We start from the raw sequence: 23,902 nt of genomic DNA, 5'->3' as shown, positions 1-23,902 counted from the left end.
TCAATAACTAGGCTGCGGTATAAGTGAATAGCAAAGTCATTTATCCGAATGCTAGTTATTGAACAATTTATCTCAACCTATGTTTTGCGATTCCAATATGGGAGTTAATGTATAGACGAAAACAAAACAAACACCCTCAAACATTTTACAATTTATTATAACTCACATGTTCAATTTCTAAAATATATGTTGAACACTTTCATTAATAGAGCAGTTGAGCAGTCACCTTTCATTAATCTCATTTTACAATATGAGCGATCTTTATTTGTAAATGCTAATAATATTGCTTCTGAGTTAAATTCAACCGGTACAGATGACAATCATTCGGTAATATGAAACAATAACTTAACCCAGTCATCAAAATTAGACTTTTGGATGAACAAGCTCGAATTCTTATCCTATTGCTTGGCATCAGATTTTTTAACAAGCCCTGCTAATAAAATTCAGAATTGGAGCAAGCCCGGAAGACATTTTACCAGTGCAGGGCTTGCGGCCTTGTGCTAATTTCGACCACTGTCAACCGTACAAATAAATAGCCATTTGAAACAGATTCAATTAATTGTTAAGATGTCATACTATTTAAAGGAAACAAACTTACCAAGAAGACTAAGGAACCATCCAGGCCCAGCAACTAAAATAAAAGATTGAGATGAATTACACTATGTGTAATTTCATAAAAAAAAAACTGCCCACAATTTTTTCGTGTTTATAAATAAAGCTTAATATTGTTTTATTTTCTATTTAGCATTTTAGCCTCTCATTCTTTGATCGCTATCATGCTCAAAGTTGAATTTGCCATGTATTATTTTCTACCATCTTAACATGCAGTTTCCCTTAAGAAAAATTTTGCTTTCTGTGTAAGATCACAAAATATTTCACTGAGTGAGCTACACCACTTGTAAAATGTAGCTTTGGTGCCCACTCTGTGAAATATATTACGATCTTACAGTGAAACAGTCAAGTATCCTCTATATTTACATGCAGATTCATATTTGGCATAATCATAAACCCAAAATAAAGGTTACCCTCTCCCAGGTCAACTCCTCAGCAGCCCTGTCCCATTCTATAGGGTTCCAGTTGTTATCATCTGTAAAAGTAAAAGTAAGAGTTAGAGAAAAGGATCATAACATACAGATGGATTTTCTAAGCAAATCTGTACTGATGATTCAGTTCCCATACACCGAGAATCCTTAAACTGGCAAGCTTCACCCTATTTTGATATATAACACCTTACATAACTGTGTCCCTTGAAGGCTATATATAAAAACAATCACTCCTTATATGTATTTTTATAACAATTTAGTTTTATGTCCATATTCACCTTCAGGGGCTGACTGGCCTGTCATTATAATGTCATGTGACCCTCAGTTGTGTATAATATTTCTTAAATATGGAAGATACATTTTTGCTGGGAGTTTGTTTGTGCGCATTTTTATAAATAGTGTGAGGAAATTGATTATAAATATGAAATGTTTCAAACAGTTCGATTTTCACTTTAATTTCTTTTTGAAGTACAACTTGACCCTACTTAATCATCAGTGACCAGATTTACATTTATTTTCAATGCCTTCAATCAAGCATGTATGTCAGAATTAAGGTAAATCCAGCACCCACCTTGAGCACCATTGTTGCCATTCTCTCCTCCTTCCTCCTCAATCTCTTCTTCGTTCTCATTGGCTGCCTCTTCGTTGTTACCTTCGTTCTGATTGGCTTGTGGCTCCCTTGCTCCGGCCCCACCGCCCCCTCCTAGACCAACCAGATTGTTGACCACACCCACATCAATCAGGTTCTGAAATCAATAGAAATAATGCACAGCTCGTCAGGCTTAAATATTCATAACCATTCCACACGAAAAAGATGTTAAAGAAAATACACATGGGTCTTAAATCATTTTTTTTATTATATTAGTTGTGCCCCATTATACTCAATGCAGGGATATATTACCCTCTGTTGTGCCCCAATTCTGCCCAATGAAGGGATATTATATTACCCTCTGCTGTGCCCCAATTATGCCAAATGCAGGGATATTATATTACACTCTGTTGTGCCCTAATTCAGCTCAATGCAGGAATATATTACCCTGTGTTGTGCCCAATTATGCCAAATGCAGGGATATTATATTACCCTGTGTTGTGCCCAATTATGCCAAATGCAGGGATATTATATTACCCTCTGTTGTGCCCCAGGCACATCCTGTTCTAACCAGTCTGGCCCGCCTCCATGCAGAATCTGTTCTCGTAGCCAAACAAGGGAGATAAACGCACACAGTGTACACGCGACCACAAAACAACCATGGAAACAGTCAGAAGCAATGTTCTCTCTGAAATATTGAACAAGCTTTGATTACATAAATTTATATGAAGGAGTTGTTTTGAGTTTATTCTCAATCATCTTTATCTGGATTATAGTGACAGCTTAGTATGCTTATGAAATATTGAACAAGCCTTAAATCATGATAATTATTTGAATTAGTTGTTCAAGTTTATACTAATTTAGTTTAACTGCCTAATTGTGTAGAGAGCTCAGGACACAGATATGAATCACTCTCAAGTATGTTTATGTGTAAAAGCGTTTCATTCTAGGAAGGCAGAAGTGTGCGTATGCTGGTATTGATGAGAGCAGACGGGAGCTACTGAATTGGGACAGGGTGCAGCACCCTACAGCTAAAGCCCTATGTACATGTACCACAGCACCGTTAGACCATGACCTTACACAGTGTGTACTTAAAAACCCTATATGTACATGTACCACAGCACCGTTAGACCATGACCTTACACAGTGTGTACTTACGTAGAGAGCATGTCCAGAGGCAGTGTCAGCAGTGAACTCACGGAGCCCGTAAACAAACACCGGTATATACGACCTGGAACACAACAAAAAATGGTCAAAAAATGTTCATAGATGTATTGCAAAAGCATTGATATCTTTCGATTTTCAATCTAAGGAGAAGAAATATCACTTGTAGCCTTAAATTTTTCAAGTATTGGTTATTATTTTATTCTTTACAAGTATATTTCAACGCTTTTCAAACTAATGAATGAAAAAGCTTTAAAGGAAGATAAATTGAACACTTCATTGAGTACTTACATGCTGTGAGTGGTACAACCCCTAGCCAGGCAAATGTTACGAGTGTGTAATGAAACCAGTATCTGACAGCCTTTCCTACACTTGCCAGCAGTCCGCTCAATATGTCCTTTATTGGCAGTCGCTTTGGCATGTCTGGTGAGTAGACTGGAAAGAAAGGAGCATAGAATAAGCAGTGAAGATTGTCAAGTCTGTGTTAAGGAGGATGAATATCACTTTCTACTATTTTGTATACATTGAATGATGATGTAAGACAAGCTAACTTAACATAGAGCAACTTGACCCCCCCCCACCACCCCCCAAATAAAAATCTTCCCACCACCCCCCAAATAAAAATCTTAACTTGTTCTATAAATTATTGTCAGGCTTCAACAGACACTAATGCCATACATATTGGAAATTATATTTATAAGGCTTTGTTATTCGAAATGAATAATTATGTGAGAGATAAATGACATCAGAAACAGTGATTTTTTTGGAAATATTTCTACAGCCTGTGTCTTGCAAATTGGGAAAAAAAAATCCACATTGGGAAAAATACAAAATCAGATCAAAATAGCAAATATAATGGCAAATTGTTTTCACCTTTTTATGCATACTTTATTCTGTGAAGGAGTTAATCTTGTCAAGATTTTGTTTATTTATCAAGAAATTCATTCTTTTTTATTCACTAACATAATGTGTATTTATCAAATTGGGAAAAAATTCTAATTTTTGGGGAAAAAAGGACATTTTTTCACAAGGGGAAACAGCCATTAGAAGGCAGTAAATTGCACCAAAAAAAATCACTGAGAAATGTCGTAAATGGACTTATATATCAAATATTTCTTGCATCTTATAACTGTTTTCTGGGATGGAGCTACAATAAAAAATAAACTGCTTGCAAGTAAAATTTAAATTGTAGGTTTGTAAATGGCACCACTGAAATGCTTATAAATTTTAAACTTTTAAAAGTGAAATATTTGATAATGTGCTGACATGTTTGAATATAAAGAAGATCAGCTAAACAGCTGACTCAAATCTTGTTAGAAATACAGCAGATCACAAGATTAGTGTATCAAATAAAATCCAGAGCAATATCTAAATCTTTTCTCTATATTAAAAAGAACAACAGAGCCAGTTTATAGCAACAACATTGTTGGAAGTACTACGGTACTCTGAGCAACTTACAAATATGTAATAAGAAGCACAGTTGAGTTCTGAAGCAACACTTTCAAAACCCTGTTGAGTTCTAAGTAATACTGACATTAACACTCTTGAGTTCTGAGTAATACTTACTTGGCGTGAATGCAAATCTGTGTTTGCATAACTCGCAAAACTCCTTTCTGCTGTATTTCAACCATTGTACCAAGCTGAAACAGAAATACAGCATGTTTTAAGGCCCATGTAAGGACTTCGATGCACGTGCTAGTATCCCATTTATTGATTACATACAATGTAGCAGTTATAGGTTCCTATAAAATATGAGTACTTTTTAAAGATTAGAATATATAATATTTTAATTATGAGCATCATTTGCATCAATATAAACACACTCAAGAAGCTTTCAACTGTTGGTAGAATGGTTTGCAATCAATAAGATTAAGCTCTTTCAACAGCAAATTTTCCACAATTTTCTTAAAGATTAAACAAGATTACAAAATTTAATATCTCATTTTGGATAACAAATCAAAGTGCTACCAAGTACCAGGAATATCTGACAAAGATACATATATCATGTGTTCCTTGTTTCAAATACAATACAACCTTTATCTATTTCTTATATTGCATCAGTGTTATTTAAAGCTGCACTCTCACAGATAGACTGTTTTGACAACTAACTATCGCTTTGAGAAAAAATAAAATTTTCGACAGTTTCCCAAACAATTCAGAAATGTTCTATAATTGTTGGTTATCTTATATGACTGAATTAAAGGCATGGCTACCAAAATTAGCTAACTCTGAGAAAAACTAGATACTGTACAAGTTTCATCAAGATACAATCAAAACTGAAGACTGTATCGTGTTCACAACGAATTGTTTACACAATAGCATTTTTTTATACTAACAAGGGCCATAATCTAGGAATGCATGGGCAGATCTGGCTGGTATTTGAAAGGAACCGAGCTCTAATGGATATCTAGATACTGTACAAGTTTCATGGAGATACAATCAAAACTGAAGACTGTATTGTGTTCACAAGCAATTGTTTACAGACGCACAGACGCACGGATGCACAGTATGTACACATTACCATCGCATAAGCTTGTCTGGCCAAAGGCCAGAAGAGCTAAAAACTAAAAAAAATGTCAAAAGTGTCTATCTGTGAGAGTGCAGCTTCAAATGGCAATACATTGTATGATCCTATATAAATATGCAACATACCAGTCTTGGTGAATGAATTTGATGCTGCCTGTACACACACAGGGGTGGAAGAGAGGCTTGTCAGAGCTGGCCTCACATCGACACACCCGACAGATGTCTGAAAAGTAAAGAAAATAATTAAGTATAAATGTATTAAAAAAAATTGACAATAGAAATAAAAATAAAATCTCACAAGATAATTTCACTAGTCAGACTGAGTCTTATTTACAATGTGACCCCCCCCCCCTTTAATGTGTGCAAGGCCCTTTATCAGTCCTAAGGGCTCCAAAAGCTGGGGTGGGGTGGGGTGGGGTAAGGGTCAGAGGGGAGAGTTTTTTGGGAGCAGAATTTCATCTCTAATACCTACATATTCATCAAGTACACATTCCCAAATAAACTGCACATACATTGTGTACATACATGACAATGAGCATACAATATAGAGAAAGGTCAACAACTTCCTAAAAATGTACATGTTTGTTCATCAGTTGAAATTTGCACACACAGCAAGACATCCAGTGATCAAATGTTTGTTGGGTCTGATAAAAAATTAATCTGTTGAGCATGTAATAATTTACCTTTAACATAATATGTTATTGTTTAAAGTGACACTCCTATTCAAAATCAATACATACACATGTATAAAAACATACGTTTTGACTGATAAACCTTTATCTACTTACTAAATAATGCATTTATGGAAAATATTAATTACTGATAACAATATTAAAACCGTGTATTTAATAGCTAAAAACTCAAAAATATTAAATGATTAGTGAATGCTGAAACATTTACTGTGGTCTACTATCGTGCCCGAAGTTAGCAATACCGTATTTTCTGCACCTTTCTTTCAAATTAAACTCGGTATCCTTCATAAGAATCATTGTTTTCGACATTTGTTCATCCATTTCTATATATTAAAACAATTGTATCAAATGTGTTAAATCTTAATTGGGAGTAATGCATTCTGAAATGTTGACACAAAGACCCTACTGTTGAAGATCATTTATCTATTCATCATTTCTTATATCCATTAGCTTTCAATTTTAATCACATAAATGTTTACCTTGGTAATTCTCCAGTGAAGTATCATCCATCGTTAGATTAAATTATCACAGAAACACATAACAAACAGACGACTCGTATAAAAAACATCCACACACACACACATCTATTTAAACATTTCACCAACTGTTGTATTTCCCTGCATAAATTTTGTAGAAAACTTGCTCAAAGCATTCAAATAAATTCATGATTTAAATCTATTGTTGTGTTTCTGAGTATATTAAAATCCATTGACCCAAGCTTCTAAATACTCCGTTATCATTAAAATGCTGTCACCAATATCCACCTTCGTCACACGTTGCTTTCACGAAATTTTTCTTAAGGAAGTTCTATTAAGTATTTTTATCTTTTTAACATAATGTGAAGGCCACATTACCATTCAGGAGATTAAAAGATCAATCTCAAATCTAACCTCGTTTTATCCTATAAAATAGTTTTATCCTATCATGAAATACGAGCATAATGGCAGTCCTGTCCTCTTGATAAAAGAGACATTTTAAAAAGAGTTATGAATTTATTAATAAAAAATACTCAATGCACATTGAATTATTAAATATGAAAATAATGTATGGAAAATATAATCAATATTGTTATTATTTGTAATCAATATGGTTTCTACTTAAAGTAGTTCAATGCTAAAACTGACATCCGATTATATTTGAAAAGCTCAAACGTGGTCGTTAGCTTTTCAATTATTTTATTTTGAATCAATTAAGCTTGCCACAAAATTACCATATAAATTTAAAATCCCAACTACCGTAGAACGTGGTGCTATTGGCTAGCCATTTAAATTTCCATTAATTTTTGGGCGCAAAAAGATGGGCTTAAATTCTGCATTGAGAGAAATACAGATTTTAATTCAAACCATGCTATAGATAAGACTTCAATAAATCTAGTGAAATGTGTTTCTAAACATTTACTTAAAAAAAAATGTCAAGTTTATGATATCAATATCAAAGACTACAAGCTGAGAAAATAACTGATTCACTAATAAACAAATATTTCAAGTACTTTCAGAAAGATAATCTTGGATAAAGATTACAGAAAAAACTGTTGACACCCTACAGTAAGCAGCTATTAAAGCTTTTAAAGAACTTTTTCAATACCGACCTCTAATGAAAACATGTAAAAGCTCGAAGATTGAGAGGCATTCTGAACAGGAGCTTGTGTTAATGACAATTTTATGTCAAACCTTTTATCAATTTGTAGTCAGTGACTGAAGAGCGTTCAATATTGGAGTTGTTTGTGAAAACGCTAATACCACAAATGTTGCGATAAAAAATAAAAAAGGAATATAAAATTCAATAAAACAACAAGAAATTTATAAAATGGTAAGTTAAGAGAAGATTTTGTTACTAATATGTTACCATGTGCTTAATGTTACTGATATTATGACATTTAAAACAAGAAAAACTAATGTAAAATCCACACCATATAAAAGTAGAAAAGTATTGCATAAAATTATTAGGACGCATATGAATTTACTAGAAACAATGCATAAAATGCAGAACAGGGAGAAAGGGCACATTGTTCTGGGCTGTGTAGATATTAAATACTGTAAGATTGACACTGGATATTGGATGCTGTATATTTATTGTAGTATGAAATAATTTTAGACTTTAACTGCAAGCTAAATGAGAGTAGATGTCTTTATAACCATACCACTATATCTTAACAAAACAAGATAAATATTTGATTATGTTATTAAGCACTTTATTTTGTGAGGACAGAAGGGGGAGAATGCTGGTCAACAAGGTTGGGGTTCAGCACCCTTCTAAAACTCTTTCAATAGCTCAAACTTTACTTAAAATTAATGTTTTTCAGGTATACATACCCGCTATGAAGTATTTTATTCCTCTAGGGTTAATGCTTAATTCAAATATCAAGGAAAACATTATCTTAAAATAGACAATATTATTGAAGTTGAAGGTACAAAAGTTAAAGCATAGGGAGAGTACTATTGATTTAAAATTCATTTACAAATTAATGTGCAATAGAATTTTAAATGACTCCACAGTCTTCAGGCAAGGTGCTAAAGAGCACAGGCCCTTCCGTCTCCTATAGACTTTACCTCCTTTTGTGAACAAATCATGAATATGAATACAAATTCAAATATTAATAAAGAAAGTAACTCTGCATGTATTATAGAACTTTTGTTGTTGATAAAAGCAACTTTAAAATACCATGAAAGGACCATTTATAAACCACCATATTTAAGAAACCAAATACAAATAAAAATAATGATTTAATAACAAGTATGAAAGTTATTAAGATATATATAAATTTGACATGTCAAAGGTGTTTTGAAACAAGAGAAAAGTTATAAACACAATTTGTCAACTCACAGTCTTCTTGTTTACTGTATACTACTACTAACCCTGTTCCAGAGGCCAAAACTAGCACAAGCCTTTTAACCCCTCTGTGATAAAATGCTTTCCGAGCTTGCTCAAATTCTAAATTTAGATACACATGTAGCTTGGATTGTTGAATAGTGGAAGCCAAGAAGGAGTTTAATAAGTGTAGACATTTATGCTTGTTCATCCATAGGTCCATTTTTGATGGCTGCTGTTTCATTATTCAATTGACATTAAAACTTTACAACATTTTGACTGTAAAGATAATGTTGTTTTTTGGTTTCCAAGGCGCAAAACCTACCAGCCAGTTGACGCTTATCATAGTTTCCATTTGGTATGGCCTGAGATTTAAAAATAAATTAAACACTCTTTTGGATTTGAGAGCCATAAATTACATAATAGCCTGACGTTGCATGGGGTTGCATATATTTAAATTAACAAAGTGAATTTGGAGATGTTTTACAATTTTAAAGCCTGTAACTCTGGAATAAAGAACGCAATCTGCTTGTTTACCAAATGGAGATGATATACACTTAACAAAACAAAAAAGTATACAGGTATAAATATGCTCATATCTCAGTAAATACTGGCCTGATTTGGCTGAAATTTTCAACAAATATTGCTTAGATATACGGTATGTTGTTTTATTTATTACATTTCATAAACGATCAGATTTAACACACAAAAATCAATAAATGTGATGACGCGTAAAATGTAAATGTCAAAAAACATAAAAAAAGAGAATCTGCCACCCACGGTTGAATTTGACCAAGTCTAATAACGTGTGTGTCCACCCTGACTGTTGATCACAGCAATGCAGCGTCGACGCATTGACGTATTATCCCAGTTAACATTGTCACCCCATTTGCTTGGGATTGGATGCGAGGACAGTCAAAGACAATTTGGTCCAAGTTTGAAAATTAAAGGGAAAGATATAAAACTACAGAGTTAATTGTGTGATCCTGCATACTGTTGACATGTAATGCCCCCAAAACATTGTAACCCACTGTAGTAAAGATTGGACAATAAATGCTCAATAAAGACTAAAGAGAGCATTCAAACTGATTTTTGACAATTCAAAGGCAATTACGGCATAAACTCGAAAGTGTAACTTCAGACTAGATATTATGCTCAAAAACATTGTTACTTTGGTAAAGTTTGGAGAAGAAATGCTCAAGCTAGACAAAAGGAAATTTGATCAAATCTTGACAATTCATGGGTCATAACTCTTGGAGTTTTCTGTGCTATAACTGTGTGATCTGACTGCTCAACAAACTCAGCTGAGGTACTTATTTCTATGGCATTGAACATTGTGTCCAAGTTTGGTAAAGATTGGAAACCAAATACAAAAGTTAGTGAGTGGAAATGAAAATGTGACAACATCGAATCCGGACAACATGATCTTTATATCCCTATGCAGGTGACATAACAAAACTACTGATAGGTTAAGGAAAGAACTCAACATATGTGGAATGTTATATATTCCGATTAAATATATTATCTGTTCGGACAGCATTGTAAAAGAATAGTTTGCCCTTGAATTTTCCAGCTGGAAGTCCTGTGACAGGCCTCATGCTTGACACAGTGGGGCTTTAAATTCATTATTTATTTTGGTTCCAATACATTGAACATAAAAGTGTTCATTTAATGACATTTTATTTTGGGGTCCAAGAGATGCATGTTAAGTTAAAAAAGGGACTTTCTAGTTCAAAAATTGTGCCAGGCAATAGGTTTAATTGTGTCAGGGAAATCCCTCATGTTAGGGTTAAGGTTATTCACAAATAAATCATAGAAGGCTGGACAGGGACTTCATGCTTGCCTGGAATTGCTCGTGCATCTGGCTGTTACAAAGTTATTCAGGTTGATAGCACAATAGTAAGTTGATTATACATTATTGGATTTGCCAATATACTGCTACTGTGTATTACCAGATAATGTTATTGTATATAAGTTCCGTACACAAAAACTTAAATATCCAACGAGTAATTATGAGTTTGATGGGTTTTTCTTCATTTCATTCTGTCAAAACATATCAATATATACATGCAAGGCTGCAGTTCACAGTTTTACATCAATCAGAAACTTCGGCCATGGCCGAGTTGTTACGATTGTATTTACGAGGTCTATCTCGAAGCTTGTTGGAGGTGGCTAAGTTATTACGCTTGGGTCAAGTTGTTCTGCTTGGCATTATTGTTGTCTGTCAGTCAAGTTTTGTTTTATTGTAAAGGTAAATATGTGTTTTAAAGCATTTAATGCTTGTTGTGTGCAAAATAGCTTTGCGCATCACCCCCCCCCCACCGGTTTTTGCACAAATCCATTTAGACGCTAGGGATTGGAAGAATCCCGTATAACAGTGATTTACACCTCTATTATTTTAGACTAACAGGTAAACATACTAGAAAATGCCAGATTGATAGAAGAAAATCCCTCAACGCCATATTGTGGTTATACACTCAAATCCTGAGGGCTTATTTACATATTAATCGAGTGGCAGGTAATGAATGATTCTCGCATTTCTGCTACATTTAAAAAAACACAAAAAAACAAGGAAAAACCTTCAATGTCTTGACAAGATTAAGAGACCCTTTGTTTGCCGTGTGTATGGATTATTCGATATTGATAATTCTTTTGGTGTATTTCTGCAAACTGGTAAAATATCCATTCTTGGTCCTCAGGTTGAAGCTGAAGAACTGAGTGGAACTGTCAAAATAATTTCCATTTGTATTGAGAAATGTGTAAAACCGATTTAAAAACCTGATTTATATTCTGATTGAACATTCAGCAAGCATTATTGCGGCTGAATCTTAAGCATAAGAATGCCATATAAACCGTAGAAATCCACAATATTACCATTTTGATGTTCATCGTCGACGTCCATTTTGGATATGTCGTAAACTGCGCCGCAAACTGGACCATTTTATAAATTTATTTTGATATCAGTCATTATTAATTATATTGTGGCAGTAATTAATAAACCATTATTATGTTTCATTTCTGAGATTTACGGGGATTTCAATTATCTAAGTTAAATAGTTTACGACACTTTGACAGGCGCGACAGATTACGGTAGCATTTTGTCCCAGCAACAAAAGTTGTTTACATTTTTAGATGGCCAGTTTTCAATCAGAAAAAAATATTGCTGTATTTTAAAATGGCAGATGCAATTGCCACTGCTGAAGATATTGAAAGCTTGTATGAGCCTGAACAAAAAGCCTGTTGGGAACATGAACAGCTAGCCCAGGTTTAATTTCTCAATCATTTTATTTAGATTTTTGTCAATTTTTGCCACCATACACCACAGTAGGCGTCTATTTGCGTTTAAGGATATTTTTTTTTTATTTGGACATTTGTATGTTTCTATGTAACATAAAATAAAAAAATATTAATATATAAAGTAATGCCACTACTCCCGACTTTAAATGCTGTGCCCCAAACTATTAAGTACTGTCTCCATGGCATAGTGGTTAAAGAATCCGCTTGCTGTCCCTTCAGCAAAAACAAAGGACCCCTTTGGAAATAAGTGCTTGCTCTTTTACGGCTTATCGAAGATCACAAGGTCTAAAGAAATACATAAGTAAACCTGTGTTCATTGTTTACACCATGTAAAAAAGACCATTAAAATTAAATTAATTAAAACCGTCTCCGTGGCCTAGTGGTTAAGCGTCCGCCTACGGAGCGGGAGGTCGTGGGTTCGATCCCTGGCCGCGTCATACCAAAAGACGTTAAAAATTGGTACAAGTAGCTCCCTTGCCTGGCGCTTGGCATTTAAAGGGTAGTGCTTGGAAAAGTGGTGTACTCAGTACTGGTTTAACCCAGGAAAGTTGTACCCCGTGTATCGGTGCTTTACACCGAGCACGTAAAAGAACCAAGGGGTCTCTTCGAAAAAGAGCTAGGGTATAGCACCCGGACTTCCTTGTATCCCACCACTGTCTCTTCAGCGTGCTGTCCCTTCAGCAAAAACAAAGGACCCCGTTGGAAATAAGTGCTTGCACTTTCACGGGTTATCCTTGACCACAAGGTCTAAAGAAATACATACATACATACATGTACCATTTGTACGTAAACCTCAGAATAGGAAGGCCCAACTTTTCATGCCTAATATATAAGATTTTGCATTTGACTTAATGTATTGCTGTGCTGTATTCACCACTGAATTACATGTAACGGCACTATCATATGTATGTACACACTATTTTGCTAATATCAAAATTTGTAAAAAAAACTGAGGCATTTAATTATATGGACTTCACAGCCACCAGTGGCAGTGACCATTGTAGTGTTGCCAGCCATGAGCAGTTGGACTGCAATTTGTATACAGCCAATTGAATAAACTGTTTTCCGTATGATCAAAGGTAGCCAAAGTTTTAATCAATAAGTATCAAAGTATTTTACTACTTAGTACTCAACCACTTCTATCATTAAATGTGCAAACTACACTTTAATTATAACATGTGGTCAAATCTCAAAGTTTTATCACTGTTGCCACTACAGTATCTATCATGTGAGTACAGTATTACATCAAACCCCATACCCTTCTTATACCGAACATTCTTTTATTTTTTTCCCAGATTTTGCGTAACTAATACTCATAATAATTAAACTTTTTTGAGGGTATGCATACCAAATAATGATGAATATTGAGTTTCTGCATAGGGCATAACACCCTCCTGAGGCCAGAGGACTCATTAAAAAAACACAACCTCCAGTGTGTTACGAAATGTTTAACTCGAGGGCATGTGTGAACTCAATACCGGTTATCTATGTGGATGATGTTCGGATTTTGCAAGCCTTAACATATACATTTGGGGTTGACCCTGTTTTATTTCTCATGTATTTCATGAGAATGTTGATGATAAAGTGTTTTGTCTTATTTAACAAAGAAAATGTTTGTAACTGATTGTGATATAAAATCACTAATATATTCAAACAGTTCATAAGAATCCTTGCTAACTCACCAGCAGTTCAGATAATGATTAAACCATAGATCATTAAATTGTTATATAGTATACTGGTCCGTTTGAAATGTATGTATATTTTTATTTTTAGGTGCAAATTAAAGTGGTCAAAGCTCATAATGACAGTGTGAACAGCTGTGAATACTTCGATAATGACCAGAAGATTCTGACTGGCTCCAGTGACAGGACAGTGAAGCTATTTAATGTTGAAGATGGACTCTGTCTACAGACCTACAAGACCAAACATAAAGACATCATCACAGAGGCTAGAGGCTCAAAGGACAGAACCAAGTAGGATCATCTTTTTTAACATTTTTAAATTGTCTGCCATACTCTGTGAAATGTATTTCAAATCAATTCCTATCAAAGAAACAGACTGCAGCCATCAGCGATTTGGTATATGTATTTTGACATATCACTAAAAATTCACTACTGAAAAGCCGGGCTTATTGAGCATCCATACACGTTCAATTTTCAATCGTTTCACTTCAAATGACCAATTAAATTGTAGCTTTTAATTGTGCTTGCATGAAAGATGCTGTGTCAAATGAAACTCTTTAAAGTGCTAAACCTGACTTTTGGAGCAGTAAAGATTGACCATTTTTTCGATGCAAAACGGCATTACAATCATTTTTTGTTTAACTGTCAGTGTTTTGTTTTTTTCACTTTTAAGACAATGGTAGCAGGGCCTTTTGATAGGGGAAAAAAAGCAAAAAGGGAAATAATGCTAACAGGATTCATACAATGTTCAACTTATTTTCGAACCTTTTATTCATCATATTCATGAATGGCACTATATTGCTATTGCTACAATTTTGTTAAGAGGAAATATATACTTTTTCAGGAAGGGAATGGGGCCGAATCTCAAAAAAACATGGACTGTATATGGTTGTCTAAATAACATGCAAACAGTGGGACAATATATTGTACATATTTAAGTGTTGTGAGACTCTCAAGTTGAAAATAACATTAATTTGTGGTTAATAATCTTTTCAGGTTTGTTACTAGTAGTTTTGACAAGACAGTGAAATACTTTGATGCAGACACTGGGAATGTAGTGGTGAGTGGCTTATTTCTTTATTTCATAAGTAACTAGCGTATTGATCAAACTTCGAATAATAAGTCATTTCAATCCTGCGCATCATGTTTTTCCTAGCATTGCTATGCATTTTTATTAAATACTAAACAGTTCTGCTAATTACCTACTGTCAACTGAATTAGATTTTTGGATGGACAAGCCTGAATTCTTATACTAAGTGCATCAAGTTTTTTAACAAGCCCTAGCTGCTTTATAAAATCCAGAATTTGAGCAAGCTCCGAAAAAGCTGCATACATATCCATTACCAGTGTAGGACTAGAGGGCTTGTTCTACTTTTAACCACAGCACATTTTTGGGATAAGGGCGTTGGGTGCAATATGAAATTTGAATTTGAAGAAGCCCCGAAAAAGCTGCATACATGTACTTTCCCAGTGTAGGACTAAAGGGCTTGTTCTACTTTTAACCACTGCACCTTTTTGGGGGTTGGGAGCAGTGGGTGCACTATGAAATTTATAACAATAGTAAATATTGTTTAATAAGCCCCATCACTGTCAAAATTTCTGTTGTCAGAACTGTTCCAGGCATCCAAAGTATCTGGGTATGTAAAATAAGGCATAATTTGAGGGTCAGATGACTTGCTCAAATCATCTTTACAATTTCCAACCTGCTAGTGTTATGGTATGGCTTATACTTTTTGCCTATTTTGTTACAGTGGACAGGGACCCATGGAGGCATGGTGATGTGTTGTAAGTTGTCCAATGACGGGGCCCTGGTGGCATCAGGCTCCGATCTTGATAACTGCCTACAGATACGGGATGCCAGGACGGGCAAAATGGTGCATAATATACATGGTAGGCGTCTTAAAGGATTTTACTTACCATAAACTTACATAACAAGAGCTGGCCTAATATTGCACACATTTAACATAAAAAATAGGTTTGAATATGTATATTTATCATCAATCTGCCACATTGTAATCTTTAATGTTTTGTAAAACCTGTACACCCTGCCAATAGGACCTTTATTTATGCCTGCTTGAGAAAAAATACTTTATATGGGATCATCCATGGTGTGCAGGCTTCTGGAATATCAGTGGTAATCACTACACCACAGAGCTAGTGGACTGAGTGGTAAGACACTTGAATGTCAATGCTGGGGTTGTGGGATTTATCCTCTGCCTCACTTCAAAGAGAACAATTAACTGCCTTCAGGGAGGGTCGTTAAATTTTGGTCCCCTGTGACGATGCCATACACTGGAGAATGTTAGTAAACCAAGGTAGCTCTAACCAGGCTTACACTCCCTCTGTACCATGCCCAACAATCTTACAAAATTAATACTCGCTCTGGGGTTTAAGCCTATAGATAGGTTGGTGGCATTGTATAATAAACATACATTTCCTTTCTTTCAGATATGCATACAAGCACAATAACCAGTGTGTTATTTTCACCTGGGGATGACAAAATCATGACCACTTCAATGGATAGAACTACAAAATTCTTCGATCTCAAAACAAAGAAAGTCACAATCCATTTAGAGTAAGAATATTTATGTATTTTACCTAACTTACTGACATGTTGATTGTAAGTTGGATGTAAGATCATATATGCCCTACATTACCCTAAAGTTTTACGTTAGAGTATTGTACCTCAGGATATATTTTCCAAAGAGAATGTTACTGACCTAGAGTATTTATGGATTTTCAAAGAGAATTTATATCAACCAAGTTAAAATATTTCAGTAAATATACTATGATGCTATTTTTTCTATGAAAAATACTGCTATGGGTCCCATTTTATCGGTTGTCTGCCTCTCATTGTCTAAATGTTTTACGATAATTATGTTTAATCATACATTCTGTATCCTATATTAAGAACACTAAAAATTTGTTATTTTATTTTGGAACACACACCTTGTGTTGTAGAGCATTTTGTAGTTCATTTGAATAGCACAGTCTAAAAATATACAAAATGATAAACCATGTATAGAACAGGATATATGATGTTCAGTCATATCAAATAAATGTCCACATTTCTATACATGTACCATTCAGGGGCCACATAAACATTATATCATGCTGTGATATCACCCAAGACGAGCGTAGGTTTGCAACGGGGTCCTGGGACAAGACCATGTGTATATGGGACATAGCCACAGGCACATACAGATCTAAAGGGCCTGCCCGTCTACAGTCAGCACATGAGGGGTCTATTAACTGCTGCAAGTTTAGTCCAGATGGTGGGTGTCTTATGTATTATACAATGTTTTATATTTTAAGAGAAATTATGTTGGAGTTATTACCTTTAATATTCATTCAAAAAAGTATGTGTGATCAAATGATACATGCTTTTCTTCAGGGATCAGCCTATTTTCATGTAACCGAGTTACCATATAGTGACATAAAGCTTAATTACATTATATGTATATATACACTGAGAGACTTAAAGGAAATCCATCCATCATTAATTTTAAAATGCTACTCGTAAAGTTTAATTTTTAAAGTTACAAAATGTTAAGTATGAATATTTTTATAGGTCTTACTACAGGTCTTACTATGTGTCAATGGTCTTACTTTGTGTCAAAGGTCTTACTCTGTGTTACAGGTCTTACTCTGTGTTATAGGTCTTGCTCTATGTTATAGGTCTAACTCTGTGTTATAGGTCTTACTCTGTGTTATAGGTCTTGCTCTGAGTTAAAGGTCTTACTCTGTGTTAAAGGTCTTGCTAGGTGTTATAGGTTTTACTCTGTGTTATAGGTTTTACTCTGTGTTATAGGTCTTACTCTGTGTTATAGGTCTTACTCTGTGTGTCAAAGGTCTTACTCTGTGTTATAAGTCTTACTCTGTGTCAAAGGTCTTACTCTGTGTTATAGGTCTTACTCTGTGTTATAGGTCTTACTCTGTGTTATAGGTCTGACTTTTTGTAACAGGTCTTACTCTTTGATTCAGGTCTTACTCTATGATACAGGTCTTACTCTATGTCAAAGGTCTGACTTTTTGTAACAGGTCTTACTCTTTGATTCAGGTCTTACTCTATGATACAGGTCTTACTCTATGTCAAAGGTCTGACTCTTTGTAACAGGTCTTACTCTATGATACAGGTTTTACTATGTGTTACAGGTCTTACTCTTTGTAACAGGTCTTACTCTATGATACAGGTCTTAGTCTGTTAAACAGGTCTTAAAGTACTCTATGTTACAGATCTTACTCTATGTTACAGATCTTACTCTGTGTTATAGGTTGTTCTCTGTGTTATAGTTCGTACTCTGTGTTACAGATCTAACACTACATGTGTATGTTACAGGTCTGATGTTGGTGTCGGGAGCCTTTGATAGTACACTGGTTGTCTGGGATGTAGAAAACGAGATACAGAAGATCAAATTACAGGTAATACATAAAATATATAGGTTGTTATATGACCTATTTATTCTAGCTCAGTAAACAAGACACTGGTTGTCATTTGAAAAAAAAAGAATAGCTTTTTTACCTTAGAAATTGCTTTTATTCATAAGCTCATGCACAATAAGTCGTTTATGTTCAATTTATCCTTCTTTTATTCCTCTTCAGGGTCATTCTGGCTGGGTAGAAGATGTGTGTTTCAGTCAGGATCAGAGATGGCTCATGTCATGTGCCAGGGTGAGTGAGTTAGTCAAAGTGAAATGATAAGGTTCTTTAAGCCAATGGCTTAGTGTCAAGACTTTTTGTCTGTTCTTCAAAGAAAGAAGTCAGGCTTTTATGACAGGCTTGGTGTCTTTGGCAGCAGTATTTTGCAAAAAATGTTCACATTGGCTATCGCTCTAAAACCATTCTGGATATGTAAATGAAACTTGGTACAATAGCTACAGAGAAAACACAGATGTATACCGAAGCCCATAGCCCTGACTTTATATCACTAATCTTGGACATTAATAAAAAAACTTAAGAAATCCAATGAAACTTAATACACATTTTGCTGGGCAAAATGCTGGTATGCATGTATATCAACGTGCATGACTCTGCCGTATGTGATATGCTCATTGTTTTGCTGGAAAAAAAACAACAGACAAGCATTGGAGTTCCCTCCGTGGCGCTCTTGTTTTATTCGTTTTTACATGTTGTTTGCATTGAAGTCTTTCCAGTTACGCATTCCAAATCATTTTTATAGATTATAAGTATCTTCCATGGCCACTTGTGTAAGATAGGTTCATTCCGACCCTCGCGTAGGGTGTTTTGCGGAAACGAGGTTTATCAAGTTTCCGCAAAACACCCTGCACGAGGGTCAGGATGAACCTATCTTACACGAGCAGCTATGGTAGATGCTTTTTCTCCCAACTCAGTTAAACAAAATTAAGTAAAAATGTATCTTTTGCTGGAACTCTTTTGTGCTTAATGAAATAATTGCATATGGATATGCGATAATTTGTGGTTGTCATGGATATGCGCGCAGTAATTCAGATTATGTGAATAGTCAAATCTGTCTTTAAATAGTTCTAAGGAGAGTGAAGCATTATTTCTTGATAGGTGCATGAAAACTGTTTTATGGTGACATTTGAAGCGAGAAATAATTAATAAGCGTTCTAAATATTGCTACCAGACAAGGTTTCCATGATGCTACAGACGACAGTCTTCAACAAGGTAGGTAATTACAATGTGGTGACCATTAAAAAGGAGTTCCATACGGGCATTTTATCTTCGCCCGTGGGCAAGATAAGAATTTCTAGCATGGATAAATTATTTGATCTACTTATCTGAGGTGGGAGAAATGAATATCTAGTTTCATCACATCTATTTACATACCACTTTTTTTACTGCTTCTATGCCTTTATACTATGTATAATTACTTGATTCATCTTTAGGATCATACCGTACGCCTTTGGAATATTGAGGACTCTGACAAGATTCCCATTGTACTGGAAAAGAAGAGAGCCATTGGAGTTAAAATAATGAAGGTTTGTAATTAGTGGGGCTTAGGCCCAAATTGATACATAGTTTGTTTGGTCTTACTTAAGACTGACTCCTAAAATAACGCGTGACTTGAAAGTTTCATGAAAGTTAACAATCTGCTGGTTATTTTTTCTTCTTTATCATTTTTATTACAGATTCATGCTTTTAGGGTATAAAAGAACACAAGTACTTACATACATTCCCCTAATTATTTTGGTTGGTTTAATTGTTGCTTTAGTCTGATTTATTTGCAGGAAGTTTTTGAATCTTCTTATTTGTTGAATTGTTTTAGATGTAATGTTTATTATATACAAGCTGTCTGGTCAAGAGTGCATTCTTGGATTGTTACTCCTCCTTGTTAAAATGTAGTATACCCATTTCCATAACATAAGTCTTATATTAGGAAAATAACCTTAGGAATCTATTTGTGTTCTGCCAAGTAGCCCTGAGCTTCGACCCCAAAGAAATGCTGCATTGGGATTATCATTAATTTGTTAAGTAACTGTGTAAATAATATTTGCATGTTGTTGTTTTATTGGAAAACCAATGATTCTTTTTATTTACAGTGTGAAAGTTGTGGTAAGCCCTTCTCCATGGCACAGCTGGAAGACTACCAGGACTTAACGAAATGTGTCTTCTGTCGAGTGCACACCTCTGATCTCTATCTAGAGAAATCACGCACCACCCTCACTGATAACTCTCTGAATGACAATGAAACATGAACTTGCTGTTGATTAACCCAAAACAGTTCAGGTGACTTAACTGTGATAAAGTGCTTATTTGTTGAGGCAAAAAATAAAAATTGATTTTTTTCCGATTTTACTTCTTAAAAGTACAGGGTAGGTAAATTGGAATTTTGAAGATCTTTTATATATTAATTTACCATGTACACGTGTCTTTCTTGTGTTAAAGAACTCATTTATCCAGAAAAAAACCAGTTATAATGGCAATGGAAAAAAGGGAGTCATGCCAAAATAAATAGTAGGTAGGTGGGAAACCAGAAACAAACAATTTATTTGTTATGCCTTATTTGTTTATTGTTTGATCGTTGCTATATATTAAAGGTATGCATGGTGAAAGTGTTTTTGTTACAGTTTGTTTTAAAGCCCTCTGAAACTGAAGCTTATTTCATAACTGTTAAATTTCTGTGCATGATTTAAATATAAACTACCCAGGTATGGTGACTATGGGCAGAAATTCAGTATTACAAACTGTGTTTTTATTCTGTATCACACAGAAGCCTTGTTCGCATGCTTAAATCTACTTTTACAATACTACGCGAAATAATGGTTTGTTTGTCGTTCCCAAGAAAACTATTTTTTAATAGGTACATTAAAGGGGCTAGACACAGGATGGTCCCAATACAGGCAAATACAGTATTTCCACCAAATTAGCCTAGAGTTGTCAATAGGAGCTAGTTTTAGGCCAAAAATATGTCATTATACTTGTCTTAAATAATTTTTGTTACTGTCTCAGCTGAGTTAACCTATTTACAAATAGAGCATAATGGTTTCTCAGTTTATAGTGTGTGTATTTAGCATGTGATAGTCGCATGAGTTGTACAGATACATATACCTACTTTTAAAGTAACTGGAATGTACATGGTAGACACACCAAGTAAATTTTCAAATTGGAAAGATGCACAAAAACTGTGAAAGATACATGTGCCATTAGTGATGTGATACATCAGTAAGATTCCATGCTTTGTACATTCCATAACAATTTTATGACAGTTTTTGGCAATTTCTTTTGCAATTGTATCATCTGGTGTCTAGTCCCTTTAAAGGTATGAAATAAAATAAATACTATGTTTATAGTCTGTTGACCTGTGGGGTTTAATCATTTCTCATTGGCTGCACAAACGTACACCCACCTTTGGTCTTCTGTAATATGGCGTTGATGCAAGCAACTCGAAGTGATACAACCAAGCAGATCAATCAACTTACAAAAGATTCCCTATATCTCTCAACTATTGACCACATCAATGTTGGTTATGTATGTTTTTCAGTTGATAATGTCTGAAATAAAAGAAAAGAAAGATGTTTTTAGTTGACTGATAGGATAGTTTAAATTTATATATTATTATATCAAGAAAACAGTCTGATTAATTTTCATTAAAATCAAACCTAGAACTGTCCTAAAATATTTGTTCCTGGGGATTTTTAATAGTATTTTTTAGTGAAATTTTATTAAGACCATCACTGCAATGTTTAAAATATGTGGTGCTAATGTGATTGGAATTTCTTTCGTACCCACGAAGGATTTCATTTATTATTTTTGGTAAGTTTTGAGAATGTAACTGGGGCCAGTATTTTACAATTCTTATCCTTATCTTTAGACATAACTAGTGATTCCATTCAGTCGATTGACGAATAAATAGTCGCTTGACCATGTAAATAATAAAGTCCAATAAAAACACTCCTCCGATTCTGCTCTTGAATTTAAGTTCACTCTTAGTTGAATTTTGAATACGGCCCCTGATGGTGTTTTAAATACATGTACATGTATTAGTGAAATAAAAGCCACAGCAGCCAATTGTTTCAAACTGGTCAAGTCTTTGGATTGGTTAAAGTTGGCCAAACTATTTTTTGATTGGTCAATTTATATCCAAAAATTACTTTTGACTAATCAGATTATTTTATATGCAAGCTAGCCTGAAGATAACCTGTGTACAACTCATGCAGTTACATGAGGAGGGATGTTAAATGGGGGTTCTGTGTGACAGTGCTCTACACTGGTACACGTTAAAGAACAAGGGTAGCTCAAACCAGGGTTGCCGGTACATTCTGTCTGTGCACTTTGCTCCAAGAAACCTAAAATGACAAACAATCTTAACAGAGCACTTGCCGAATGGGCAAGTACAAATAAGCTTACATTATTTTACACACTCCAGTTACCGTACATACAATAAGCTGAAGGAGATTATAGCTATCCGCAAAATGTGGTACATTAATATAAATAAATTAATTAGAAATTACTAAAATATGTTAAGATTTATTTTGAGCCGGCTAGAGTACAATTGTACAACATGTGAGCTTTAGAGCCAACCATAATGTGATGTTAAGAATACATGTTATTGAATTATTTTAACAAATGAATTGGAAAAAAAACTACATTTTATTGAATCAAAAACAGTTAAATGCAGAATGTCAATTTTATTTAATAAACAGTAAACAGATAGAGGATCAATAAAAGCCATTGGCTTCCTAATGTCAATGCTAATCTAAATATTTTCATTAAATGCTGTATTTACTGAAATTGTGGAAAAAAATTAAAGCCCTTGTCAATGCTTAACTTAATATTTCCATTAAATGCTGTATTTACTGAAATTGTGTAAATAAGATTAAAGCTGTAAAACTGGAACAGTAATTTGCGAAAAGAAGAAAAACATCTTGTCTTGTGTCATGAAAATATGTGACAAATACCATACTTACAGTTTTTATTTTAAGTAGTCTTGGTTACATATATTTTGGAAAATCTGCTTAAACCTGGTCTCACACCTGCGACAGATGTAGTGTAAGAGCAATCACGGTGGTTTTTAGAAGTACATACTTTGAAAGTCGTTACCACACCAGCCATATTTTGACCCCTGAGAAAGAATATTTCTTCGGACTTGGTGGTAACAATTCTTATGTGTGCTTGATTGCAATACATATCTAGTCTGTCCTTTCATTATTGAAATACAGCAATTTTAGAGAGAAAAAAGTGAAACATGTCATTAACGCAACCATTCATGGCACATCCTAGTTGTTATGTTAAGGTCATTTTGATTAATAGAATGCACATTTTCTTGACCATCTAATATTCTCCTAATCTTGTAGATCACATTTTAGTAAGTAATATTGGAGTAATTTTACCAGTTTGAAAATGATGAGGACCTGAGTAGGCACACACCATTTTCATACCATGTTGTTACTATAACACATGTCAGAATAAAAAAAGATCCTAGCGTTTTTATTTAAGAAAAACTCTTTGAGGCCAGTGTTTCACATTCTACATATAAAAGCAAATATCATGGGGCCTTAATAAACAAATATGTGTGTCTTATTTCTCGAAAAATGTTGTTGCAAGATGTCATTAATTTTGAAAAAAAGCAACATTGCATTATCTATTTTAAAACTTTTGCAACACTGCTGGTGCCAT

The 23,902-nt window shown here is 34.4% G+C and overlaps 2 protein-coding genes across 5 annotated transcripts in view; one reads left to right on the top strand and one right to left on the bottom strand.

Moving 5' to 3' along the window:
* LOC128242993 (E3 ubiquitin-protein ligase MARCHF6-like) overlaps positions 1-11,739 on the bottom strand; it is a 33,452-nt gene extending 21,713 nt beyond the window's left edge. For 2 of the 3 annotated variants that reach the window (XM_052960458.1, XM_052960457.1), the window contains exons 1-9: positions 6,494-6,923; positions 5,449-5,545; positions 4,363-4,436; positions 3,088-3,231; positions 2,791-2,863; positions 2,170-2,320; positions 1,615-1,789; positions 1,026-1,087; positions 599-631 (exon numbers count right to left, since the gene is read on the bottom strand). In XM_052960458.1, coding sequence (XP_052816418.1) covers positions 599-631; positions 1,026-1,087; positions 1,615-1,789; positions 2,170-2,320; positions 2,791-2,863; positions 3,088-3,231; positions 4,363-4,436; positions 5,449-5,545; positions 6,494-6,524 — 840 coding nt within the window. In that variant the 5' untranslated portion in view covers positions 6,525-6,923. Of the gene's footprint in view, positions 1-598; positions 632-1,025; positions 1,088-1,614; positions 1,790-2,169; positions 2,321-2,790; positions 2,864-3,087; positions 3,232-4,362; positions 4,437-5,448; positions 5,546-6,493; positions 6,924-11,696 lie in introns of those variants that run through there. The other variant, XM_052960459.1, reaches the window with a different exon arrangement.
* Positions 7,630-22,234, top strand: LOC128242994 (WD repeat-containing protein 88-like). 2 transcript variants are annotated; one of them, XM_052960461.1, is made up of 10 exons: positions 7,630-7,823; positions 13,893-14,092; positions 14,798-14,861; positions 15,553-15,691; positions 16,250-16,376; positions 16,892-17,076; positions 18,141-18,223; positions 18,404-18,472; positions 19,672-19,764; positions 20,326-22,233. In XM_052960461.1, exons 1-10 carry the CDS (start codon positions 7,821-7,823, stop codon positions 20,479-20,481), a joined length of 1,119 nt encoding a protein of 372 aa, XP_052816421.1. In that variant the 5' UTR covers positions 7,630-7,820; the 3' UTR covers positions 20,482-22,233. The 2 variants fall into 2 exon arrangements, with proteins under 2 accessions (XP_052816421.1, XP_052816420.1); XM_052960460.1 differs by lacking the exon at positions 7,630-7,823 and adding an exon at positions 11,915-12,087 and having other exon boundaries at positions 20,326-22,234.
* Positions 22,235-23,902: the final 1,668 nt, after the last annotated feature.

The sequence above is a fragment of the Mya arenaria genome, chromosome 8 (assembly GCF_026914265.1).
Source record: "Mya arenaria isolate MELC-2E11 chromosome 8, ASM2691426v1".
Classification (NCBI taxonomy): domain Eukaryota; kingdom Metazoa; phylum Mollusca; class Bivalvia; order Myida; family Myidae; genus Mya; species Mya arenaria.
This window is presented reverse-complemented; position numbering and strand designations above follow the sequence as displayed.

Excerpts from the sequence above, each read along its gene's own strand:
- LOC128242994 (XM_052960460.1), top strand. The coding sequence starts at position 11,998 with ATGGCAGATGCAATTGCCACTGCTGAAGATATTGAAAGCTTGTATGAG. Across the intron at positions 18,224-18,403 it reads TACAGAAGATCAAATTACAG|GGTCATTCTGGCTGGGTAGA; the intron begins GTAATACATAAA and ends ATTCCTCTTCAG. Across the intron at positions 19,765-20,325 it reads TTGGAGTTAAAATAATGAAG|TGTGAAAGTTGTGGTAAGCC; the intron begins GTTTGTAATTAG and ends TTTTATTTACAG.